This window comes from Psammomys obesus, unplaced genomic scaffold, assembly GCF_907164565.1.
Source record: "Psammomys obesus unplaced genomic scaffold, mPsaObe1.curated_primary_1811, whole genome shotgun sequence".
In the NCBI taxonomy this organism is placed as follows: domain Eukaryota; kingdom Metazoa; phylum Chordata; class Mammalia; order Rodentia; family Muridae; genus Psammomys; species Psammomys obesus.
The window spans coordinates 34899694-34926732 of NW_026593286.1; the positions used below are offsets into that span (position 1 = coordinate 34899694).

Sequence of the window (27039 nt, forward strand, 5' to 3'; positions counted from 1 at the left end):
CCTCTCAGAAGATAGTTATGCTAGGCTCCTGTCTGCAAGCACAGCGGGGTATCAGTAATAGTGCCACTCTCTCCCATGGTGCGGGTCTCAAGTTGGGCTAGTCATTGGTCTACAATTCCTCAGTCTCTGCTCCATCTTTATTCTTACACTTCTTGTAGGCAGGACAAATTTTGGGTCGAAGGTCTTATAGGTGGGTTTCTGTCCTCCTACCCCCCACTGACCTGTTCCGCAGGTCTGCCACGGGAGATCCTGAATGGGGGAGTGAGAATGAAAAAGGGGACAAGGGTGCGAGAAATGAAGACCAAGATAGTTTCTCTGATCAAAGTCTCCGTTTATTATTTTTAGTATATCCTTTATATATACAGGGTGAAAAGAATGTAATTGCCTTTGGCAGGGTTACTAAGTGACTAGAAATCACAGGATGGCCCACCAAGATGTGCTAACAATGGTTGTTTGGAAAGTTTCCTCAGAAGTGTTACTTAGGAAGCCCTGAGGGAGAGGAGGATTTAAGGTATTTCAGGAAGATAATCTTATCGAAAGCCCTAGGTCAGCCAGGAATGCACTATTGTATCTGAGCGGTAGGCCTGTCAAACCAGATACCAAAATTCAGGGGGCAGCAAGGTGCCAGAAGGTCCCCAACACCCCACCACCTGGCTACAGGAGATGGTGGCTTCAGGCTCTGTATCCTCTGCTGCCCGGATTCTCCCCGTCCCAGAGATACACCCCCACCGATTTTCATTTTTTCCCCTCTCAGTCCCTCCCCCGCTGTCCCCACACCTGATCTCCCCCTCGTTCCCCTCCTTACCCCTTCTCCCACCCTGTTCCCTTCCTCCATCCACTTCAGGTGCATCTCACCCCTTCTGACTGAGATTCAAGCTTCCTTTCTTGGGCCCTCCTCATTACTTAACTTCTTCCGTCTGTGGATTGTAGCACGGTTACCCTGTCCTTTATGGCTAATCTCCACTTATCAGTGAGTACATACCTTGAGTGTCTTTCTGGGTCTGAAAGTGTCTGAGTGGGTCTGAGTGTCTTACCTTATGCAAGATGATATTTTTCTAGTTCCATCCATTTGCCTGCAAATTGCATGATTTTTTTATTTTTAATAGCTGACTAGTATTCCATTGTGTAAATGTACCACATTCTTTTGATCCATTCTTTGGTTGAGGGACATCTAAGCTGTTTCCAGTTTCTGGATATTACAAATAAAGCTGCTATGAGAATAGTTGAGCAAGTGTCCTTGTAGTATGATGGAGCATCTTTTGGGTATATGCCCAGGAGTGGTATAGTTAGCTGGGTTCTGAGGTAGAACTATTCTCAATTTTTATAGAAACTGTCAGATTGATTTTCAAAGTGGTTGTGTGTCTTATTGTCTGTGGGAGCTTGTCCCAGGAATTCTTGTGGAACCCAAAATCCAGAGATGTGGAATATAAAATGGCCTTATATGTGCATATATATAGCATATAGCATATGCTATATATCCTCTCTGAAGAAATCTAAGTGCTTCATACATAGTTATGTTTTACTACTTAAGGACTACTAACAAAAAAATGTATATTCAGCGTGGGTCATTTTTGTCATTTATATTTGACTATTTTTTGCATATATGTAGTTTGCAGAGTTCACAGAAATGAAGGATGACCTATAAATGTTAAACTAGAAAAGGCAACTCTGGATTATTATTATTTATTTCATTAAAATCACTTCTGGGATAAAGTTCTTAAGGTTGAGATGCAGGAAATCATCAGTTTGCCCCACAGTGCAGCTTTTTGTCTTGGAAAATGAAGGATTAAAAAAATTTGGATGTATGCAAACATCTAATTAGGAAAAAATATAAAAAGAAAGTAATGTTTTATAATTTCAAGAAATCCATATGAATATTTATTCCTATAGCTAAACGTAAATGTTATAATTGGGGTTCTTGAAAGACGAGCAGAAGATGGTTCAGTGGGTGAAGGCAGCTGCCAAGGCAAATGACCTGGGTTTAGTTCCTTGGTCCCACCTAACAGCTCCAAGTGGGTTTTCACACATGGAAGCATTTTGCCACAAGTATCACACACACACACACGTGCACACATATGCGCACGCACGCGCACACACACACACACACACACACACTATATATCTATATATGTATGTATATATATAATTTAAAGACTAGCAAAAACAGACTTTCAACAAAGCATCTGTGGGAGTGTAGGGTCCTTTTTCCTTTGCTACTGTTGCTGCTTCTCTTAAAACAGAGGGTATTCGCTATAGACAAGTCACCAGGTCTTTCAACCCTCCCACCTAACATCACGGACCCTTTGAAAAGGTGGTGGGGCCTTTCCAGTTCCAGTAAAGCATTCATGTTCAGTAGCTCAGTCGTTAAAACCATTGCGGTACTCCTGTTAGAGGAAAAATTCTTCTCTTAATGTACAGTGTGGTCCCAGTAACATGAGCAAACTGCTTAATTCCCAAGCCCATATTTCTGAGCCCAATCTGCCTATACACCAAGAACTATTAAGGCTCAATTCTAAAATCTAGGTAGTCTGGTGCTGTGGTATTTTGTGTCCAGTGATATTTAAGAAATGTCGCCCGTTGGTGTTAGTTTTAGAACAGCAATTTTAATAACTTTATTTGCCAAGCAGAAATAAATGTTTTAAGAACTTTAATAGCCTCGTAGAATCAGTTATCCATAGAGAGCTATACAAACAATCAAAAGGCTAACTTCTGTGTGTGTGTGTGTGTGTGTGTGCGCGCGTGTGCGCATATGCTGCATGTACTTTTGTGTGCATGCAGAAGTCAGAGGACAATCTTGGCTGTCTTCGTTCAAGTACTGTTCACCTATTCTGAGACAGGGTCTCCCACTGGACTGTAGCTCACTGGATGGTGTAGGCTAGCCAGCCTTTGAGCCCCAGGGAGGCTCCTGTCTCTGTCTACTTCCCCAACGCTAAGGTACAAGCCCACAGCACCATGCCTAGACTCTTTACCTGGGTTCTGGAGCTTGAACTCAGGTTCCCAGGCTTGCAAGGCAAGCACTTTATTGACTGAGCCATCGCCCCAGTCCCACAGCTAATTTTTTTTTATTCTTTTCTTTCTCACAAGTTAAAAATCACTTTTGTTAAATAGGTGGGAAGGATTAAGTTTGTTATAGCTTAAATGTGATTCAACTCCTAGTTTAAGAATGAGCACAACTAATCCTGGGCACAGTGGTGTACACCTTTAATCCCAGCACTCAGGAAGCAGAAGAAGTGAATCTCTATGAGTTGGAGACCAGCCTAGTCTATAGAGAGAGTTTCAGGACAGCCAGGGCTATACAGAGAAACCCTGTCTCTAAAACAAACAAAAAACAAAGAACAATGAGCACCATCAAAAATTGAAAAGTTATGTCAGGTAAGATTAGTTTTCTAAAATGTGCTTGCTGCTAGAAAGAAAAGGAAGGGACATGTACACTGTTCTATCCCAGCATAAAAGAGCAGTGGGAAATACCCCAGAGCCCATGACAATGAGGACAGTTTCCTTTCTCTCCTCATTGTTCAGCAACAGTTTCCTTGGAGGCTGGCTGCTTTGATTAGACTCGAAAATACAGCTTAGAGCTGGGGTGAATAACAAAGAATTGATGGACCAAGACCCAGCAAGTGTGTCTGCTGGCACCACATACTAAGCTAGGCAAAACTTCGACTTACACAACTAGAAAGATTCTTTGTGCCAATTATAAATCAAAAACCTTGATGTTCTGCTTCTTGTAATTTGTCATCAGGAAATCACATGGATATTCATGTAGATTAAGCCTCATAAACATGAATTAGTTCTCCGTAGCGGCATTAACAACACCAGGAGAGGACAGTCTAGAACAGAGGTTCTCAGCCTTGGGTTGTGACCCCCTTGGGGTTGAATGACTCTTTTACAGGAGTTGCCTCAGACCATTGGAAAGCACAGATATTTACATTACGATTCATAACAGTAGCAAAAGGACAGTTATGAAGGAGCAATGAAAATAATTTTACTGTTGGGGGTCGCCACAACGGGTCGCAGCGTTAGGAAGGTTGAAAACCATTGCTCTTTAGAAGTCCAGTACTGAGGGAAAAAGATAATTATTGACGCAATGTTGCACTGACTTACTGAGATTTTGTGTAGTCACTAAAAGAATGTTGAAAATTTATTTTTAATACATGAAAAATATTGACTACATATTAAAAACAGGATAAAATTATTTTAAAGTACATTATTGTTCGTCTATGTTTATGAGCTATTACATGAATAGATATCCATTAAATATTAATTGGTTTCTGAGGCTGTTACTACTGTGATTTATGGATCATGTTTTTCCCCTTTATAAATCTATGTTTTAAAGATGTATTTATAATTCTTTCTTTCTTTTTTTTTTTTTCACAAATGAACATTCTTTCCGGAACAGGCACTAGTTCAGGCACCATGTTTAACAGTGCATCCGTTCTCAAGTGTCTTGCCTTATAAAACTTATATGGAAGAAGGTGGGGGCCTGGAAACGTAGCTGGGAAGAATGCTTGTCAAGGCTAGCCAGAACTCTGGGTTCTGTGAGCAGCACTGCCCACGCCCTGCCTGCCAACTAAATAAAACGTGTAAATATTTTTTTCTTTTTCGTCAGGCTTTACGTTTTTTCACGTATATTATTCATTTTAAAATCCGTGCGTTAACACAAATGAACATTCTTTCTGAGACAGGTACTAGTTTGGACACCATGTTAAAAAATACTTTAGGGAAATTAAGCTCATCAGAGTGATGGGGGGGGGTATTGAGAGCAAGCTCCCAAACCTGACTTTAAACAGAGGAAGAGCACCAGGCCCAGACTTCAGACCCTTTTTTACCTCAATAGTGTGCTGAGGATGCATGGAGGCCCCTGTGAAGGCAGTGAGAAGGAACAAGACATTCTAGGGTGGACTGTGAGTCTCCATGGTCAATGGCTGGCCCTGAAGTGCCTCAGAGCAGGCGAGAGCCTGACTCCATCACTTTCCAAAAAGGCTGTATACAGCCACGCGCCTCCCTGCCGCAGCAGGAGATTATAGAGACAGAACTGTCCAAGAGGGGTGGCTCTGAAACCCTCCTAAGGCTGAGTGTACAGTCTATTCTCTCCCTATGGTCTCAGTGGAAGGGAAGGGGACAGGAGAAGAAAAAGTGAAAAAGAGAAAGGATGGGGCAGGAGCAGGGAGGAGCAGGTATTTTAATAAGATCCGGCATTAATGTTTAGTGTTAATAGTTTTGAGTTCATCTTTCCAACCCAGCACCCTCCCTAAGCTCAAAGTTGGAAATTCTTTTTTTCAGAGCTCTTTACGGTGAGTAAATGCTGAAATGAAGCTACAGGTAACGTTTTCTTGATTAGGCACAGGGTTTCTTTTCATGTCTTCTATGCCCTGGCCCTGGATCTGTGGCTGTAGCTTCCTCCAGGCTGATGGGAGGCCTTGCTGCCTGAGAACCAGGCCTGAGCTCCGCCTGCACTGTGCTGTGCCACTGGGGACAGGAATGTCACCAGAGCCACAGTCTTCAAAGCTCATCAGCATAAACAAATGAAGTCCCTCCACACTCCAGGTGGCAGACATTTAAGCCTGGAATATGCAGTAAGCAGCTGCAGAGCTGCTGTGCAATTCAATGTTAAGCGCTCAGGCAACCGCACAGTAATTTGATATTGCAAGAGAGAAAAAAAAAATCTTTCTATTATCATAACAAAGGAGGTTCCCATGTTTAGGATTTATTTGTTTTTTATTGCATGTGTCTGCATGCTGTGAAGGCCAGAAGAGGATGCTGGATCCTCTGGAGCTGGGATCCCAGATACCTGTGGGTGCTGGGAACTGAGCCCAGATCCTCTGGAAGAGCAGCCAGCACTTGTAACCCATGAGACATCTCTACAGCTCTCTGTCTGTAATTTTCTCTTAGATGGGCTCTCAGTGTGTAGCTCTGTAAATCCGTAAGTGGACCAGACTGACCTGGACAACTCAGAGATCTGCCTGCCTCTGCCTCCCAAGTACTAGGATTAAACAGTTTACATTGGTATGAGCTTATATCCATCGCCATTTTTCTTACTTGATGACTAATATTGCAAGATATAGAGAAAGAAAATATAGTACAAATTATGATTATTTTTTAAAAGATAAGCTTTCTTCTGTTTAAACTTCTGATCACAGATACTGTAACTTAAAAAAAAAATCAGTTCGAACATGTGTTAGAGCGACTCTGACCTTGGCACTAGGTTTTGTAAGTAGGCCTTTGTCATCTAATTGTCGACTTTCTGCTTTATGGATTTGGTGGTTAAAAGTAAAATCTAGGCATGGTGGAGAATCATAGTGATCTCGTAGGAGATCAGTCTGGGCTGTGTAGAAGGGACCCTGTCTTAAAACAGACAAAAAAATAAATAAAAAGTGTCAATTAGCCACTTTTTTTTTCTCTTAAATTTGTCCCTAACCAATATACCTGAGCTTAGAGTCCATGATAAAGTGAGGGTCCTCAGAGGGGAAATCGGGGTTCAGTTTAACAACTGTGTTCCCACCACACAGCACGTAAGAGCAGCTCAGTCAGTCTCCACCGCAGCAAACTGGCAGTTTTTCCAGTGGGGTTTGGTGTGTTTTCTGGCCACTTTTCAGCTACATACTGATATAGTCTACATGTTTTGAAAATTAAAAACCAAACTGTTTAAAGTCACCTTTTCTGTACCTTTTAGGATATGTTAAGTTTTGTTTTTAAAGATGACCTTTTGAGAACAGCCCTGTCCAAACTATAGTGAAATCACTCTGATGGCTGGGAACAACAACAACAAAAATGTCACAAATGTACACAGGGTGCTGTTATAGGGCTCTTCTAAATGGCAGTCACACTGCAGGCTAGTTTCATTTTGTTGTTGTTGTTTATGAGTGAGGATGAGGTCATAAGGTAAGACCATAGATGACAGAAAAAGCTAACTTGGGTCCATGCTTTGACCTCCGTTAAACCTTTCACTGAAGCTACTGGCCAGCATGGTGGGATACTACGCTAAGGAGTGTGAGAGCTGTGAGAATATTTGTGATTTGCTTTGCTAAATTAATATGCCCCTTCTCACAACCTCTTTACCAAGAGCTAATAACAGAAATGAAAGACAATCAACAAGTGAGAAAGGAAGCAAAGACCAAAATACTCAATTGGTATATGAACTTCTGAATCCCAGGAGTGGAATGGCTTCCTGTGCACCAAGAAGCCATTGGCTGGGTGCAACTATGGTGCTTTGAATAAGAACAGTCCCCAAAGTCTCTTTTATTTGAATGCTAAGCCACCAGGGAGTGGAATTTTTTGAAAAAGATTAGAAGTAGGCATGGCCTTGCTGGAGGAAGTATGTCACTAAGGGTTGGCTTTGAGAAGTCAAAAGCCCATGCCAGGTCCAGGCTGTCTCCCACAGGCAAGCCAGAATGTAGCTCTCAGCTATATCTCCAACACTATGCCTGCCTGCTGGCTGCCATGTTCTCTCCATGGTGATAATGGACTAAAGCCTCTGAAACTGTGAACAAGACCCCACTTAAATGCTTTTATTTATAAGACTTTCATTTGTCATGATGTCTTTCCATGACAATTGAATAGTGACTAAGACAGCAACTTCCAAACTTCCCGAATATCTGAAAAGTACCTGACAGAAACATGATTTTACAACTTATTACAATTTGTGCATTATCCAGGAGTTTTCTGGAATTGTGGCCTCCTGTTAGATATCTCATGGAGGTTGGTAATCGAAAGCAGGTTTATATATTCCCACTGAAGACCAGAAATGCTTACATATGAGCGCAGATTTTCGTTTTCTTTGGGGGGGGGGGAATGAAGGGAGGAAGACAGGGTGGGAGGTAATTGAAATGAATAGAAATGAATAGGAATTGAGGGAGACTTTTGAACAGTGTTCTTCCTTCTTTTCCAAGAATGTGGGCTCTCTGGAAGGAGGGGGGTTGTCTCCCAGTTAGCAATATGCAGGAAGTGAAGAAAGGAATCAGACGGCCTAGTAGAGTGGGCTGTCTAACACGTTTGAGGAAACAAATCCAGGAGGGTTAGCGATGCCAAAACTCAGGCCCACGAGCTTGCTCCTAGCATTCCCTTCAACTAAGGAAAGACATAATGGTTGGGGCCAGAGTGTGTGGCTAAAGTGAGACTCACAGGGGAGGAACCCACAGAATAAACCACTCTTTAAATTGGCATACTAACAAAATTAGTTTTGGGGACATCGTGCTTCCATTATATGACAAGAAGATGGAACTATTGTGATTTCTTTGGAACATAGTCCATCCTTTTAAAGTCTAAAAATATTTTTCTCACCACTGTGCCCATGAAGTAGCAGCTATGACTTAATAAAGTTTAATGTTGTGAGCTTTGAAAGAAAAAGCCCTTTGAATTAGCTGAGGCTCGGTTAGCAAGTTCTTGCTTTGGGCTGTTAGTGAGCTGCTTCGTTGTTGCTTTGAGAGTCTTCCGTTTCGACTGCACTGAGTTCTAGTTTTGAAAGGAATGCGTAAAGGGAGGAAAGAGGAGTCCATTTGTTAGGCTTCAGCCTTAAGTCCTGAAGGCTTCTGGCAGGGGTGAAGTCCCTTGTTCCTGCTCAAGATTTGAGGTAGGAAGGAGAGACTGAGTGACACTGTGTTCCCACTCAAGGGTGCTGAGCAAAGTTAACACTGGAAGGCAAAATGAAGCCAATGGCCATCCTTAGTCCTTCTCGTTACAGGGAGAAAAGTGAATAAATGCCGATGGCAATGTCTTCTGTTGGCTCAGTGACCCCCTATCAGGTATATCCAGTCTGTAGGACACATGTGTCACGGCCCAGCATAGCTATGAATGAAGCCAACACACCTGTCGATGACACCACATCACAATGTCAAAGGCTGGGCATCCCTTGTAGATGCTTGAGCCAAGGCCAGAGGGTGAGCCCAGAGGTAGACAGCTGTCAAAGGAAGCAGCCTGAGAGGGGAAGCCATAGAAGTCAGGAGAGGAAGGAGGGAGCTTGTGAGAAATGGTCCTGGCCACTAAAAGGGCAGGGGTGCTGTGTGCTCTGTCTCAGAGCCAGAGAAGAGCTGGCTGGGTTCCAGCAGGATTGTTTTCTAATCTCGTGACTTCACAGCTTTGTCTGCTCTGTCCCTTGCTCAGCAAGCTCTTCTATGGGGAGGGGGGAGGGGGAGACTCACCTACTTAAGTTCTTTAAAAGTTCCTGAGAAAATAATTAATTGTGGGATGGTGAGAAGGAGGGACTGGTACAGGCATATCCCAAGGGTGCGGTAGAAGTAGCTCAGTGGTTAGGACACTTGCTGCTCTTGCGCAGGCCCTGGGTTCAGTTCCAAGCACCCATGTGTTGGTTCATAACCACCTTGACTCTAGTCAGGGGATCTTATGCCCTTTTCTGACCACCTCAGACACTGCTCACACATGGCACACAGGTAGAAATGCAGACAAAATGTACACTCACAGAAAAACATAAATACATCTTTTTAAAAAGAATATAAGACTTTTAAGGATGTGTGTTAGGGTTGGGCTGATGGGTGGAGCCAAAGTATACTTTTCGAAAGAATGTGAAGTGCAGCTCACCTACAAAGAGCGAAGGGACTTCTATTAAAGACTTAAAAAAAAAATCTCATTGAGTAGTGCAAAAATAAGTAAGACTCAAAGCTCACCCAAGGACCGTTTGAGAAACAGAGCAGCCAATGCAGCAGTGGAAGAGGACTACCGGGCTGCGCATTAAACTGGTTAAAGTCCCAAAGGACAACAAGACTCAGCTCCTGGGTTTTCTTTCCTACCAGTCGAACAAACCTACAAGCTAATGCGTAACTTCGCAGAGAATTAGCCTTTAATTAGCATCACACTATCAGATCAGTGTTTGAGTGAGCCTGTTAACGATTTTGGAAAGATCTGGGATTTTCCTAAGGGTCTTCTGCACAAGTGTAGACATCTGGGACATTTGTCAGTGGTAAGCACAAGCCTGGCATGTAGGGAGCCCTGAGAGAGCACCAATGCTCTTCTTATCAGCAGGGGATCTATTAGTTGCCTCCTGACATCTCCCAGGCCCCCTGTTGTTTTGAATCCTGAACTCTTGTTATCAGTGTATATTGGCTAATTAACACCGACTTCTGTTTTTCCTCTTCTGCCACTACACACAAACACACGCACACCCCTCTTCTCATCACTGTTAACCTTTTGGTAGATTCTCTTCACATTTTCTTTTTACATATATACAGTGTTACACGCTGATGTTTCCCCCATAAAAATTATGACAGTCTTTCTTCAAAGATGCTAATCACACATGGTCAGCGTGTAAATAGCTAAATCATATTCAGTTCTTAGAGGGACATCTCTTTAGCCATGGTTCCATCATTTGGTTTTTACTATGACTACTGAATAGCTTTGAGCATTTCGTCTCTGTTAGGATGCAGGCTGATGTGGGTCAATGCATCCGGACATCTTCAGCGCAGGATAGTCTGAACACCGCGCGGAGTGTCTTGCATCAGCTTTTATCCTCACTGTGAGTTCCATTAGCCTTTCTTTACACATACTACAGGCTCGTAGGCCCTTTAATTGGCAAGGAAATCAACAGGAACTGAATACACACTGGAGGGAGGAGATAAGCAGAGTCATCAAAATCAGCTCCCAAGAAGAAATGGAAACTTAATCTAGCCAAGCTTTCAGTAGCGCACTCTTTAATTTGCTGTTATCGCCTCTTAACGTGGCATGGCGCCTGATTTACACACGTGAAGAGAGTTAATGGTTCCTTCTTTGTGGAATTCGGGGTTGGGGGCGGTGAGGGGAGAGAGATATGAAAGTGCATTAGAGTCATACCTTTCTAGAACTGCTGAGTTTCGTGAGTCCTGGCTAACAATTTCAGGCAGCCCAGCTTTTTCTGATGGCTGTGAAGGCATGAGGGCAGACTCATGGGAAGAGAGAGCTGTTCTGGATGTGGCTATGCATGGGGAAGCTGTTTATTTGGGACTGGGATGAGCATCTGTGGTTAGCAGAGAGACCAGGTGCCCACAGATGTCACCGTGGCCTGGCTTGTCATGTGGCTTCTGATATTGAAAGGCCTCTGGGATCCCCTGAAAGCTAACTATGTCCCTGGAAAGTGAAAGGGAATTCTGAAGGAAAATGTATCAGTTGCGATATTGATGCAATGGGGTAGTCTGAGGTCAGCTGTCTCAGCCTCTTTTGTGGCTGGATCTATTATCTACATGCACGTAAACACACACACACACACACACACACACACACACACATGAAGAGGAACTTGGCCATGTTCCTGGAGTTGCCCTGGTAGCATTTCATTCCTAAGAATAAACAAGTGAGATGTGGAACAGGATTTCTGAGAGGTGCCAACTTCCCAGGAGTCTTGTCCTGTTTTGAACCCTTCATAGACCGACAAGTCCTTACACTAAAGGACCAAGAAATCTATCCCCAATCTCCTCTTGTCTTGACCTCTGGAGACATGGCTGATGGTTTTCTAGGTCTTCTTACCCTCCTATTCATGGACACTAGCTATGTGTGAGAGTCTAATAAGAATCAACCAGAGCAGGGCTTACCTGACAGACCTACTAGCTAGACTTTCCTGTTTTTACTGTTGGAGCCACACTCTCTTCCTCTTTTCTTTCTTTTTATTTTTTTCAGCATCATCGTCATCAACATCATTATTATTATTATTTATTTACAATTTATTCACTTTGTATCCTGGCCGTAGTCCCCTTCCTCTTCTCTTTCTTCCTGGTCCTTCCTTTCTCCCACTCCCCTTTATGTCCCTCCACTAGTCCACTGATAGGGGAGGTCCTCCTCCCCATCTAGCTGACATTATCTTATCTGGTGTCATCAGGACTGTCTGGATCCTCTTTCTCTGTGGCCTATTAAGGCCACCTCGCCAGGGAGAGGTGATCAAAGAGCAGGCAACTGAGTTCATGCAAGAGACAGCCCCTGCTCTCTTTACTAGGGAACCCACATGGAGACTGAGCTACCTATGGGCTACATCTGAACAGGGGGTCTAGGTCCTTTCCATGTATGATCCTTGGATAATTCATCAGTCTCTGCAGGGCCCCTAGACTCAATTTTTTGGCTCTGTTCATCTTCTCTTGGAGCTTCTGTACTTTTTGTTTTCCTAAGTAGAACATTTTAAAACTAGTTTAGCTTGGTTTGAGGCCCTTGAGACCCTTAAATTTTTTCACTGCTATGTTTTCAAATGGAAACAACCTATACTGTTTCTAAAGCTTGGGTTTCCAGATCAAGTGCAATATTTATGTGTTCCTTACAGAATTCAATGAGGTTAATGTTTCACTGCCCTCCCAGCCAGTCAGCTCACCACTGAGTTCATATTTGTCCTTTATTTTGTAATCACAGATGCCCTTTATAAAAGCGTGTTCTAACTCTGCTTGTTCTATTTGCTGCATCTACATCTAAGACATGAAGATGCTCTTTGAGTGAGTCTTATAGTCCTGTGGAAATGCCTCTAGGATTAGAAAAGATGTCCTGGAAATTGTGTAAGTGCAAATACAGCAGTCTGTTTCCTCCGGCTGAACAAAAGGCTGAAAGCTTGGCGTGCAGTCACTTTGCAGTCACAGCATTCAGAGCTGAGGCCACGTGATCACTTGAGCCCATGAGCTCAGAACCAGCCTGGGAACCATAGGAAGCCCTTCTCCACAACGCAACAGCAAGATCTGACCAACGCAACAGCAAGATCTGACCAGCATCCCGGCCACCTCCTATTCCTGTAACCAACAGACAATCAAGATGGTTGGATAATCTATTTGCTTACCCGGTCTCCTTTCTCCCCACTCCCACTCAGAGCCTCCTTTTTGCATGACAGTGGGCACTTGAGGTCGCTGTAATACCAAATCTTCTGCATTTCTGTACCTAAAAAGGTGTTGGCAAACTGATGCTGTTTAGAAGAGGCAAAAAAGGAATAAACTGACTCAAGCCATGTTATTCTTTATGTAGAAACTTGAAAGCTGATTGGTCAGTTGAGAAAAGAATGAACATCATGATTTTGGAGGTGATTAAGGGAGACGATGAAATAGTCCATAAGAAGGTTTTATGAAGGCAATCATCAGGACGAATACAAATTTCACCGTGTCCATAGAGTCTCTGATGACTTATTGAGTATGTACACATCAGGTTTATGACATTAGATCTGGGTATAGTTCATTACAAATGCATGGACTATGTAAATTTTGTTAAGATGTTAATTGGAAGTATACTTAAGGGAAAGTTAAACCGATACCCTGATGTCAGATATAAAATCAGATCCACTGATTTGTAACTGTACTCTGCACTCACTGTTTCTGCAGCGCTGCTCCTTTGGCACGTGTTCTTACCAAAATGAGGTTTCAGAAGAGCCATTCCACTTCTCATTTGTACAAAGTAGTCCAAGGTTGATCTCTATAGGACAATGTTATCTTCCAGACATATGGCAAGCCACAAACCACATCATGAATCATGGTGTAAGTGCTTTGACTCTCCCTGGCCCCCAAATGCCTCCAGGGAGGAGATTATGCAACATGAGGTGTCTGAGCTGCAGTGAATCTCTGCCCCATCCCTTGGAGCTGTTATGTTTAGCACCAGATCTTCAACTGGAAAAGAAAGTTAATTGAAATCATAGATGGCAGTTTTGGAGGACTTGCAAATTGTTTTTCTTTCTACCAGTCCACACTGTCTTCTTAAGAAAGGAAGAGCCCCTAATTTAAAAGAAAGGGGAAATTTAGGGGATCAGGTCCCAGTCAGTGTTCTTGTGGAATAAGACAAATGCTTACTACTCTTTAGGAAACAGTCACTTAGGTTAAAAGACACTGAGACGTTAGAGACAGAAAAGGGTTGCATACTTAAAATATCCCTGTGAATTATCTTTGTTTCCTGCCCATGATCCCAGACTTCTATGAAATACCAAGAAGATTCACCTTTCTGTTAACTGGAAGGCACTGTGGTACAGGTGCGAGTTAGACCGGGGTTCCATTCCCTCATCTGTCATTTACTGTGCTTACATGAGGGTGTTACTACCTGAGGCTTGATTGAAATGACCCAAGTAAGGTTCATGTAGCTCTTGGCTTAGAGTGACTGCTTAATAACTTGGCTGTCCCCAGTGAGAATCTTATCACCATTTGTCACCACCAGTACCTCCAACATCATCTCTCAGTCACCATCATCGCAATGCCCTGATTTTCTCTTGCTTCTGCCTGCCCCTAACCCCCACTGAAGACACTCCTTCACTTTCAGATCCTCATATAGCAGAGTTCTTAGTGTGATAGCCCACATCCTTCAGCCTTCTCTTACTGCACGTTCCTCCTGGATAATCCAATACACAGGGGAGCTTTAAGCAAGATCTCTATTCAGAGCCTCATGCTTTATATCCAGCCATCCATTAAGCTAGTGGTTTTCAACCTGTAGGTCGTGACCTCTTTGAGGAGTGAATGACCATTTCACAGGTGTCACCTGAAACCATTGGAAAGCACAGATATTTACCTTATGATCCAAAACAGTAGCAAAATTGCAGTTATGAAGTAGCAACAAAAATAATTTTATGATTGGGTGTCACCAGAGCGTGAGGAACTGTGTAAAAGAGTTGTAGTATTAGGAAAGTTGAGAACCGCTGCATCAAACTAAACATATCCCATTGAATGACCCAGCTGTTCTTCAGACCACAGTTCACTGCATAGTTCTCTCCCTTGAGCCTGCCTGTTCCATTTCTTACTTTAAAGAGGATGTCATAAACTCTCCTGTTACCAGAGCTGGAGAGCTGGATGTCACCCCTACTTTTGTCCCTCTTTCTCCGATGTTCAACCAACAAAGCATATTCTGCTTTCTAGACCCTAAGTCCTCTATGGGAGAGTCTATGGGAAGAGCTGTAATCTCAGTGCCTAGCACAGCGCTCACCAATAATTGTTGACTGGATTCTACTCACAAAGGAACAAATGGAACTCTGCTTTCTTTTACTTCTGTTGCTTTTTCCTTAATTTGAGAATAACAGGTCTTTCCAACTTAATTCATGATTTAGAAATATCTTAACTGGCTCCCCGTTTCTAGGGCTAAATTCCTCACCCCAGTTATATATTTCCTCACTATCATTATTGTTAACGTTGTAGCCAGAATGTCTCTTTTTCTATCATAAAAGTCAAGAATATGCTCTTAATCGTGGCTCCTCCCTGCTTACATCACTTTATTGACAGGAGAGCTATCCTTATATATATATGAAGGCTAGGGTTAAAACCACTAAAATACTCTGAAAACGTCCTAGGAGCTGGGAAGATGGCTCACAAGCATGCAGACTTGAACTCAAATCCCCATAGGCTGTTTAAAAGTCAGTGCCGGTAGCACACATCAGTAGTCTCAGCAGCAAGGTGGGGGGGTGGAGACAGGAGATTCCCCATCAGCTTAGGTCATCTGGACACATGCAGCAGCAAGCAACAAATGGACCCTGTCTCGGACAAGGTGGAGTGTGTGTTCAGACACTCCAGGTTATTAGCCTCTGTTCTCCATGTGCGTGGCACGCTCCCTTCCGTACATGCTCTTTCTGCTGCCTTGAACTGACTTTGTTTCTGTGAGCTCCCATGAGTTCTGTGTATATGTCCCATCCTAGCCTTCATTACCTGGTAACTGCTCTGGGTTCCCTGACAGCCCCCAAGTTCTCTTAGGTCAGCAAGCACGCCTGCTCACTGCACGCACTGAATTCTGGTGCTTCCTCCAGCAAATATTTGCTGAGTGAGTGAAGTGAGGCCTCCCATGCTGGTAGAATGATCAAACTATGTGTGTGGAAAAATCTTATTCCAAAATAAACATCACAGGAACATACCTAATCTGTGTCTATTCGAGGCATATTGTCTTCTTGCTCCTGTTTGTCGTGTTTGTGAAAGTGGAGGAAATGGTTCTGTGTTCCTTTGGTAGCAGGTTCATTCTAGGACAGGATTTGGAGCTGGTACACACTGTCAATTCCAGGAAGTCTTGCAGGTGATATTGTTGCAAAACAAAGAACTGCTGTTTACTGGCCTCATCAGGCAGCGAAGGCCCTTTTTATTTCAGTCATGTAAGAGAGATGGGTTTTTAATCAGTGCCTTTGAAGTTAAAATTAAATTTGTTTTCATTATTTTAGTATATCCTAAGTTTAAAGTCTAGATTCTATTCTCATATTAATAAGGAACAAACACAAAATATTTCATGTTTCCAATGTAGTTATTTACAGGATATTATCTATAAGTTTCAAATTGTGTGTTTTGAGCTATTAATTTCTACACATGTTAGTTGACTTACCAAAGTCTCTTCATGATAACATTTTGTCCCATATGTATAGATTCTGGAAAAGCTTTCTGTACGCATCTGAGGATCCGTGGGCATCATTCTTTTGATTGCATGGACGCTTAAGAATTTGTTTACAAGTAGGAATGGTTTTAGTCATATATCAGATTACTGTATACCGTACTTTGTTTCTTCTGTGATAAAACACTGACCAAAGCCAACGTGGAGGAGGAAAGGGTTTATTTCAGTTTATACTTTAGAGTCTATCATTGATGTAAGTCAAAGCAGGAACTCAAAGCAGGCACTTGAAGGCAGGAACTGAAGCAGAGACCATGGAGGAACTCTGCTTATTGGCTTGCTTCCCTGGCTTGCCCAACTTCTTCTGTTCCATGGCCCACCCAGGCTCATCTACCTAGGGATGGTACTGCCCTCCTACATCAATTAGCAACCCTTCAAAAATGCCCTACACATTTGTCTGTGTGATGGAGGCGATTTCTCATTTGAGGTTCCGTCTTCACATGGACATCTGAGTTTGTGTCAAAGTGACAAAACTGTGACGTGATAACACTATATATTCAGTGTGAGACGAAAAAAGTTTAGGAAACAGGAAAAGGAAGTTAAATGTCCTGTAATCCTATTTGCAGGTTGTTGTGTTGAGCGTCTTAGATTGTTCATTTCTATGATGTTTCTAAATATATTGTGTTCATTTGGTTTTTGTTTTTAAGTGAAAATAATGTCATTTGTGCTGGTGGCTTTGGAATGTGTGTTTCACTTAACAAGTTTGAGGCATTTCAAGGACAGAAGTGAGTGATACTCTTTTTAGAAAATTTTGCCTTTCAGGGTTTGAATACTATAATTCTGCCTTTATCACTCTCTTTAAGAGAACATCTATGCCAGATGTGGTGGCATATGTGGTCTGTAATTACAGCACCTGAGAGGCAGGTAGATTTGTGAGTTCCAGGCCAGCCGGGGCTATATAATGAGACATTGCCTTCCCCCTAAAAACGAATAAAAAATGGAAAACTTCTGTAAAAATCTGTGCAGGCTTCATTTGCAGGGCATGAAAACATGCTACCTACCTGAGGAATAAAAAAAAAAAAATGTGATTTTTATTTAATGGGTGTTACAAGACAATTAGAATGTTCAGGAAGGTAAGTCTAGGCTGGACCTCCAGAAATAACCCTGAACTGATGCACCATGCTCTTCCCTATAGTCACAGAGAGAGGCAGCCACTGACTCACAGACACACCGTCCTTGCTGATATGCAGGGACACTTCTGCCTCGGGAGCCACCCTGCCCCAAAGTAGATGCCTGTCATCCTCTTTCTTCTCCACCCTCACGGTTCTGTGGTCTGTGTATGAGAAGCTGAAAGAAAAGCAAACACAGCTCCATAACCGTGTTCCCCATCAGAACCACAGGGGTTTAGTCTGTCCATTTCTGTCTTCAGAACTTCAAGTAGTGCAATTTATTGCCAGAATTTAAATCCCATCTGGAACCTTTGCTCTAGGGCATCTAGAAAATGTCAGCTTGAGTTGTCTAACCTCTGACATATAGTGTAACCCGCATCCAGCCACCAGGAGTCTGGAGTGGACACTGATGACCACTGTGTTCATCACGCATCCATCCAGGCTCTGGATGTTGGGTTGGTGTGTTCCTTGTATGCATCCATACATGAAAAAGAATTTGAAAGCAAGATAAAGAGGAACATCTGATTAGGAGGGAAAAAATACGCTTTTCTTTTCTTTATATATTCTGCTCAGATCATGGCATCTAGATTCCTCTGTCTCTGTCTCTCTGTCTGTCTATGTGTCTACCTGTCTTCCCCTCTCTCTTTTTTTCCCTCAGTGGGTCCTGTAGATCAATCCCTGGGCCCTATGTAGGCCAAGCAGGCAGTCTCCCACCAAGCTGTATCCCAGTAGTCTTTATTTTCTGTTTCAAGACAGTGTCTCACTGACTCATCCAGACTGGTCTTGAACTCCTGCTGTAGCCCAAGGCTGCAAAACAGTTCTTCCTTGTATGACTCTCATTACATTCCCATTTAATCATAGTTGTTCAACTCTGCGTCTCCAGTTATCCATCCACCTGTTTCTGTCTGTCTCTGCTGCTTCCTGCTGGTCCATGCCATTGCTTTTCTCTTCTGAACTGCTGCTTCAGGTCCTAAGTACGGGCATCGGCCCCCTCGTTGCCATTCTAGAGTCACACAGTTAGATCAGGCCATTTCTCTGCTCAGAGCACATCAGTGAGTTTCCACTACACTTTGGTTCAAAGGCAAAAACTTGACCACAACCCAATGCTGGAAAGGATCTTTCCAGCATTCCACCTACCGCTGTTTCCTCCTCTGCATTCTTATCTCCCCCTCCCGCCACGTTCTCCAGCCTCCTTGATGATCTTAGGAACAGCTGGCCCTCAGGGTCTTAGTGGTCGCTGATGCTTCTACTTGGAATGCCCAGAAAACCACAAGGCCCTAACCTCTTTCTCCAGATTAGCCTTGCCCATAGCCTGCTCAGGGAGGCCTGCCCTGGTCACTCTGTGTAAAGTGGCAACATGAGTCCCCTCAGGCCCTTTAGACCCCCATCTCTGCATCATTTCTCATAACACCTTGTACTGTGTAATGAGCTCTGTAACTTTGTTATTGTATATCTTCCTCCATGAGAAAGTTGACTTTTATTTAACTCTTGGATCTTCAGTCCATTGTACAATATCTAGGTACAGAGTAGTCATTCATTAAGTGTTTGTTACATGAATACATTTGTCTATGAATACTTTATGGTATACTCCTTGTGAGGATGAAAAGTATGCACAAATAGCCAAAAAGGTTTTAACAGTGTTTTTCCTCCAATAGTCCATAAACATGCCATTGTCCCATAAGTCTCCAGGGCACCACGAAATTGCACTTGCTCCTCCAGTCCTCTAGTTCAGCATGTTGCCACTCTGAGTATCTCACTGACTCTTCTCCCAGTGCTCTCGTTACCATGTTCTCTCTCTAACGTCTGAAGACTCTAAATGTTGGAGAGGCCTTCCATCACCATGGGTCCAAGTTAACTAACCCCCAGCCTCATAATCCACCACCCTGTTTTATTTTCATGATGGCACAAGTCACTTCAAATGCTTCCTTGTTTTTATATTTATCTGTCTGTGTTTGATTTTCCCCCAAAACTATGAGCATCATTTCAATAAAGAGACTCACCCATCTTTTCTAACATTATTTTTTAGTAAATATGTTTGATAATGGAATAAACACTAGCTATCTTTTTTCACTATTATGAATTTGCTTAGTGAAATAGATGTAATGTAGTTATTTTTTTTTTTTCTGAGCATCTTTGTAAGTACAAACTTTTTTTTTTTTTTTTTTTTTTTGAGTAGCAAACATGCCAAGTTGATCTGGAAACTTACGTACTTGGCTTGGAGGCAGGTTTGAGGCAGGTGATACTGGATCTGCACATTGGTTTGCTGACATGCTGTCTGACGTCTTAACTTCTGAAGCCTTCCTTCTCCTTTTTGCCTATGTCAGTATCCAAAAACCACAACTCCTTGGTAATGCTTGCTTTTATTTTATTTTTTTGTCTCTACAGCTCTTGGAAAGAACCAAGATTGGTTTTGAAGAGTCAGGTCGCGGTGCTCCCAAGAGCCCGCTCCACTTAGCGGTAAGTGAGCTGCTGTGGGCAGCTTCGCCTGTTCGTCTCCCAGAGAACAAGTTCCAAAACCTTAAGCAGATCTGAAAAAACAGCCCCGAGAGGCAGCAATCAGTGCTAATGAAAAGAGCAGAGGGTTGAAGACATCGGCCTCCAAGGGAGACTCCTCACCTTGAAGGTCTGGCTTCCCAGCCTGTGACCTTAGATACAGTTACCTATCTTGTCCTCAGTATCCTCATCTGTAGAATGGGAGCAAATAAAAAGATGAGACCTACATAAAGTAATAAATGATCTTGTTAAGCTTTGCTCATTTTTTTATATAAAAGAAACATCTCAGCTGAAAGGATTTTATTATAGAGAGTAATATGCAAACATTAACCCTAGGAATAATCAAATATCACATTTTTCAACTGTCACAATTAAAACCTGTATGTATTTTAAACACAACTATATGAGAATAAAAGGAACAGGTTTAGAAGAGCAGCTGGTCATTCTTCCTGAATTTGCCATTGGGCCTCAGAGGAAGTTTCTGGCTCTAGTTCTCATGCTGGAGAGATCTGGAGGGACGGCTCTAGTTCTTACTAGCAAAGCATCCTCTTCACCTCCTAGCGATTAAAGGAGAGAGCTTTGACTCCTTGACTCCTGGGGGTGCTCCACTCCCACATCTTGGCCTCAGATGGTGTCTGGTTGACCGTTAGTGATGAGCAGCCGGTTGAAAGAGTTCTGCTGTCTGGCAGCCACGGCCAGCTCGCCTGCTCACCGCGCTGCTAGGCTGAACACTCAGTCACGGTCTGGGGGTTGATAGAGGTGGTGTTAGGTGTTTTGTTTAGTAAGTGCAATGGAGCAGGAGCCAAGGAGAATGGAGGCGCTGGGTCTACACTGACCTGGTAAATTTTACCCAATGAAGCACAAACACTTCTTCAGATGAGCCTTTAGACAGGGGAATGTTTTATTACTAGACACGTAGGCATTCCTGCAAGCTAAGAGAGAACAAAATCTATGACGCAAGGATTGGCAATGTCCAGGGCCAGTCACTCTGTGAGGAGCCCACCCTCCACTACTTGTCTCTTCACATATTTCCACGCACCTGCAGAAGCCCACTCAGAGCCTGTGACACACCCCAGCACATCCACTGCTCACATAACATATGACAGCCACGGCACACATGAACATACTTCATCATCTACTGTGCGCACACATTGGAATGCTGTGAAACCACCCCTCCGTCTTTGTTCAGGAAGGTGGACCTAGATGGAGAAGGAGGGTGGACATCGGATGTTACTGTGGACAAAGCCTCGCAGCAGCTGCTCTTTAGAACCGCTGTGCAGCTGTCGGCTGTGCGTGAGCAAGGCTCCCCGGAGCTGGGTGTGCACAAATGTAGCGAGCTCTAGCTGCCCTTAGTAAGGCCACGTGGGGGTATTTTGAGGAGAATCCTGGGGCCCAGTCAGCATGGGGCTGATTGTGTTGTTACTGAGAAGAGAGTTTCTAGGCTTTCAAAATTGTTATTATCTCTCTCTCTCTCTCTTTTTTTTTTTTTTTTTTCAAAAAAATTCATTTGCTTTGTGCTTACGGTGGCCTAGTGCACTCCTGAGATCTCTGGGTCTCCACTCACATAGAAAAGGGTGGTGACGCTGTGGCAAAGAATGGACTCTGGTAGTGCTGCCGCTGGCAGGGCCCAGACACGAGAAGGAGGGGTGGCCCTTGCCTACTCTTCTTATCATCTGAACATGGGTTTCTTTTCCACTGAAAATTGAAAGGATCAAATTAGTTAAGGCTCTAAGATTGAGATTGCCAGCTTGTTTGTTAGCTGTGTGATGTTGTCCAAGTGCCTGATGCTTGTGCCTCAGTTTCCCCATCCATCAGATGGAAGCAGTGCCTCATCAAGGGCCACTATGGGAATGGCATGAGCTAATCCGGGTAAAGCAATTAGAAGAGCACATGAGGACATGTGTGTCAGCAGCCAGCTTCCCCCTTCGTCTCCTCCATGTGACAAGCGCTGGCTGAGAATACTGCCAAGCACTGGCCCAGGAGATGTTACAGGGAAGGGACGCAGCCTCTGTCCTTGCAGGGTCTCCCATGCTGGAGAGACCTGAGGCAAGCGAAAGCATGGCAGGTAAGAATAGGTGCTACGAGAGAAAATGAAGTAGAACTCATGTGACGGAGTATTGAGGTGACAGACAGAGCCGTTTGACAGAGACAGAAGGTCACACATTCACAGTGGCCCCGAGAACTAGTCACATTGCTGTCTGACAGAAGGTTGTGGGCACAAGTGTAAAGTCTTGGGTAAGAGAATGTTCGGCATGTCCCCTGAGCAGCCATGTAGCTGCCACAGAGGGACAGTGGGGGATCAAGGAGCGGGGGAGGGGGGAAGAACTGCCACAACATCTCACGGGGCCTCCTGGTCCGTGGTCAGAACCCTGACTTTTACTCTGAGCAAATAGAGCCCGCTTGTTCAGATCTGAGGAGACAAGGAGGTGGTCTGCCTCATCTCAGAGAGCACAGACTCCAGCAGAAGCCAAAGCCAGAGATGGGTGACTCCGACCACAATGAGGCATCTGTTCGAGAATTACTTCATCTTTCCCTCCACATCAGCGCTTCTCAACCTGTGGGTCTCGACATTTTGGGGGGTCCCATATCAGATGTCCTCTGAGAACCACACGCTGTTCTACACACTAAAGCTTTAAAATATTTTTTTCAAGACACCTATAAATAACGCTCATGACCCTCTTCAGGGTTTTCTGGAGCAATTACTGCGATAAAAACCCTAGGCGTGTTGTTCTTAGGTGAAAGCATTCTAGCAAGGAAATGGAACCAGATGCCCACAAACCTTGACCCATAAAAGAGACCTGCCCTGCCTTGAGCTACTATTTACTGCCTGAGTGATTTGAGTCTCCAGGGTTATCAGCTCAGAGAATTTCATATTCACTTCATCCACTTGAAAAAATTAAATTAAGAAATGAGGTTATGCAAATGGGAGGCTCCAGCTGTTGAGGTTTCTAGATGGACTTGCGGTGTCCCTGAACTGTGTCAGGCTCCCAAATTCCTTCTTCTTGTTTGCCCATAGTTTCCATATGAAAAGGCTTAGCCGGATTAATCATGATGAGTGCATTTAAGTTGCCTAATGAGACATTTCTTGAAATAATTTAAAGTAATAACTTAAAGACTTTTAAAGTTTGATGCTCCCAATGACATCTTAGCATAGTGGAATTCACCCCTAACCAAGAATCTATTCGCAACGGCTGCCTGCTGGCAAAGGGACAATCTGTCCCTCCAGTGGAGTCTCCCTGGGACAGGCCCCATGCCCAGGACTAGATGGCCAGTGCAAAGGGAACACCAAGGGGATTTTATTGTTGTCATTGCTTTGTTTGCTGGGCTTTATGCTTTGGCTTTTTTTTTTTTTTTTTTGTCTTATTGGATTTTTGTTTGTTTTTATTTTTATTTTTGAGGGAAAACAAAATGAAGTTGGGTGGGTAAGGAGGTGGGGAGAATCTGGGAGGAGTTTAGGGGAGTAGAAAAAATGCTCAAAATATATTGCATGAAAAGAATTGGAGGGGGGGGGGAAGGAGCTATAAGCAAATAGAAGAAACAGGAAAATTCTTCCTGTAGGTAAATCTGGCATTTGAATCATTCTGAGCATTTGCCCAGTACATAAAATCATCCAGGCTAGAACTGAAAAGCTGTACTAATTAGCAAGGATTCGTCCATTGTATTTTATACTAAGCCGCTTTAACTTGAAAACAGCAAATGGACTTTTTTTTAATTGTGAGGATTAGAGAGGAGAGTGCAGGGGGTAAGTGCCTTCATCACAGCTGTTCTAGAAATGCTTGCTGCCTCCTGCCTGGTGTCTCCCCTTTCCCCTGTGTGTCCTCTCCTAATTAAACCTACGCTGGCCATTGTTCTTGCGTATTTACAGTCACGGTATATCTTCCTAGGCTAAGTTAAGGGAACAGAAATTAAAATGTGGACTATTCTTTTCACAATGGAGAAGGGGCCAGCATTTGAAAATAGTATCTAGGACCTGCTGCTACCTGCTGGGCACACTTTCCTTCAGCATGGAGTCATGAGTGGAACCGGTAGCTACCGTTTACCAGTACACTGAAAAGAGGGAGGCCACCGTTTGAAAAGTCAGTTCTCAAGTGACCACCAGATTCACATAGGAAATCAAATCTAAGAGTCTACTTTGCACTCCTTTGTGGATGTTCCTGTTACTACAGGTCTTAGCTTAAGGTTAGATGCTCCTGCGTTGGCTTAAAAATCACCTATGGCCTGAGTTGGTCATGGCTAAACCTAGTACAGGACACACGGAATACATTTGACTGTGTTCTCTTCTTTGCTGATATTTTAGATCCTATAAGAGGCCAAGTCATGCATCTTGCTGCCGTATCACATTCCCATATTCTCTCTCCAAAGGGCCCCTGGGCTGGCCTGCCTTACCTGAGCCCTAGTTCTTCCACCCAAGGCCGCATACCCGTAGCATAACTAGGTACCTCTGCCTTTCTGGGTTCTCATCAATAAGAGGAAGATGGTAAGAGCCTCTAAGCTGCAGACCAGTGTGAACTCACAGCCAGCAGCCAGCCAGGGATTACTTCAGAATCTGTACTGTGCTGTACTTAGGTTACAGTGCGGACTTCCTGTCCTGCACAGTTAAAGCTCGTGAGACGCAGAAATTGTTCTCCTGTCCCTGGAGAGGCAGTGGTGTAGAGTAAAGGCAGGGTGGCCTAGGAATATGTCCCCGGAGCGTACCTTCTTGTTCTATCACTATGTTCAGAGCACTTCCCATTTACACGGCTCTTTCTACAGAAGGAATTTAGGTTTTCATTCAGCATTTGTTGTTTAGCCCTATTCCATTGCAGCCAAACCCAACAGTGTTTAGCCTTCAAGTCAATCAGGTGGAGTTCCTGAGAGAAAGTGTGACTTATTAGACCACACACAGATTCGGAGCTCGGATCCCGACTCTGTAACTACCTAAGGATGTGTCGACCTGTGACAAAAGATGTTTACAGTAGGTGTGGTGACACACCTACAATCCACACACAGGAGGCTGGGGCAGGGAGACCAAGGATTCGAAGCCAGCCTAGGCTGCGTAGCAAGATCCTGTCCAGAAAACTAAAGGATATTCATAGATCAGAAACCAGATGTGGAGGTGCCTGGCATGGTGCCCAGCACAGAGAGGGTCGTTGGTGAATAGTTGCCCTTATCAAAAGCAAATCAACAAATGCATGATTGGTATTTGGTGGCAGTAATACTCTGAAGACAAAGGAGTAAGTGGCTGAAGAGAGGAGGGAACTTTTACATACGTGCTGGGAGGCTTCCCTCATAAGGGACCAGGATAGTCATGGGGCTGTCAGGATAAAGCACTCAGCAGAGGAGGGTCAGAAAGCACAGGTGAACCAGCCAGTGAAGGAAACTCACTCAGCTAACTATAGAGGGCAATGTGGCCACCCCAGAGCCCAGCCATGCTAAGGATGCTTGCAGCGGAGGGCCAGAACGGAGGGCCTGAGTGATCTTGCCAGGTTTTGGATTTTGCTGCCATCCAGGGAAGAAGCTTCAGGCTAAGCTTAAAGCAGGGACTGGCAAGGCATCCAGCTTGACCGTAGAGAGGTTTTACCCAGTGACAGTGTCCATGACAGGTCGCGGAGGGGCAGGGACAGAGGGGATACTTTTTCTGGAATTAGCAGTGCAGGGAGAGTGTGCATTGGTAGTCTTAGATGTGTCTCTAACACACCGAAGAGGTGGCGAGGGTCTCATGAGTGGCGTGGAGGGCTGCTGTCGATCACACAAGTCTGTGGACTTGAACAGATGTGAGGCATTCACCGGTGATTCCTGAGAACGCAGAGACAGGCTGTGTGAGTTAGCGAAGACACATGTTCCCCTGGGCAGACATGACAAGAACAGGGCAAGGCACGGAGGGCGCGCTTTGTCAGAGACCACTCGCACTACTGTGCCAGGTGCTTGTTCAAGGCTGCCAGCGTGGACTTAAGAGTTAGAGAAATGCAGACGGCATAAGGGTCACGGTCAGAGACTAAAGCTGCCACGTGCAGAAGGGAAGGCTGCAGGCAGAGCGGGTATGTGCGGTGCATTTGGATGTTAAAGAGCAGATACCAAGGTTGGAGGTGTGGACCTGTAGGCATAGGAGTAAACGGAGAAGTTGAGACAGGGCTATAAATAGGGATTCATTACCATATGATTTATATTGCATGATACATAGAGCATAACACTTAATATGTATACATTATCCTAATATTATCATTAACAAAGATTCATTGATATGAAAAAAAATTCATTTTAGCTTCTCAGTTCTCTTAATTCTTATGGATTCTTCTAAACTTAGTTTTTTTGTTATTGTTGTTAACTTATAATCGGGGCAAAAATTATTTAAATTATGTTTGGAAGGTAAAATAAGAACATGTGCTTAGTACCCCATAGCTATAGCAATAATCACTATTATTGTGTGTAGGGGATTTTTTGGCACCCTTCTGAATTTTTCCTGTTACATATACATATACGTATACATAGAAATATGCATGCATACATTTTCTTTTTATATAAAGGAGGCCATGCTAAATATATTGCTTGCAACTTAGTTTCTAAAAAGATCCTTTTTGGATTCTTTCATATTACCATGCACAAACACCATAACAACCTATACACCCACCAGAGTGTCCAAAATCACTTTTTTTCCCACAGTTTTAATGGTATCGGGCATGGCAAAACTCTTCATTAATTGCCCAGATAGTTATAAAAGAGCACTATAAAATTTTTACAGAATTTTGTATGTCTGTTGGCATTTTGCATTTCTCCTTTTCCTCTGTCTTTTCAAGTCTTTTGCATACTTTGCTAGTTTTCAAAAGATCTTTTTACATCAGGAAAATAATTTTTTGTGATAAGTCTTTTGTAAATACACGGCTTGAGGAACAGGATTGTGGAAAATTCAAGTGACAAAGAGGAGTGTTAGTGGTCTGAAGACACCTGGGGCAGACCTTTCCTCTTTCTTTCTTGTCTCTCTGACCTGCTTCCCCCTAGACAGTCTTAGCCCTTTCTCTATTTTATTCCCAAGTTCTTTTGCTTGTGTATTGTGGGGGTGGGAGTAATATTTTCCCCTTACAGACTAAATTAAAAGTCTCAGACTTTCCATCTTGTTTTTAATACTACACAGCTAGGACCTCATAATAGATCTGAACTTGGCCCAGACCCAGGCCCTGTATTTCCCTAA

General features: G+C 43.6%; 1 protein-coding gene across 2 annotated transcripts in view; it reads left to right on the forward strand.

The window, feature by feature from the left end:
* The window catches only part of Ankrd44 (ankyrin repeat domain 44), a 267140-nt gene that overhangs the window by 213370 nt on the left and 26731 nt on the right, over positions 1 to 27039 (forward strand). For both annotated transcript variants that reach the window (XM_055616616.1, XM_055616615.1), the window contains exon 17: positions 19767 to 19838. In XM_055616616.1, the coding sequence (XP_055472591.1) occupies positions 19767 to 19838 (72 nt within the window). The remainder of the gene's footprint in view (positions 1 to 19766; positions 19839 to 27039) is intronic.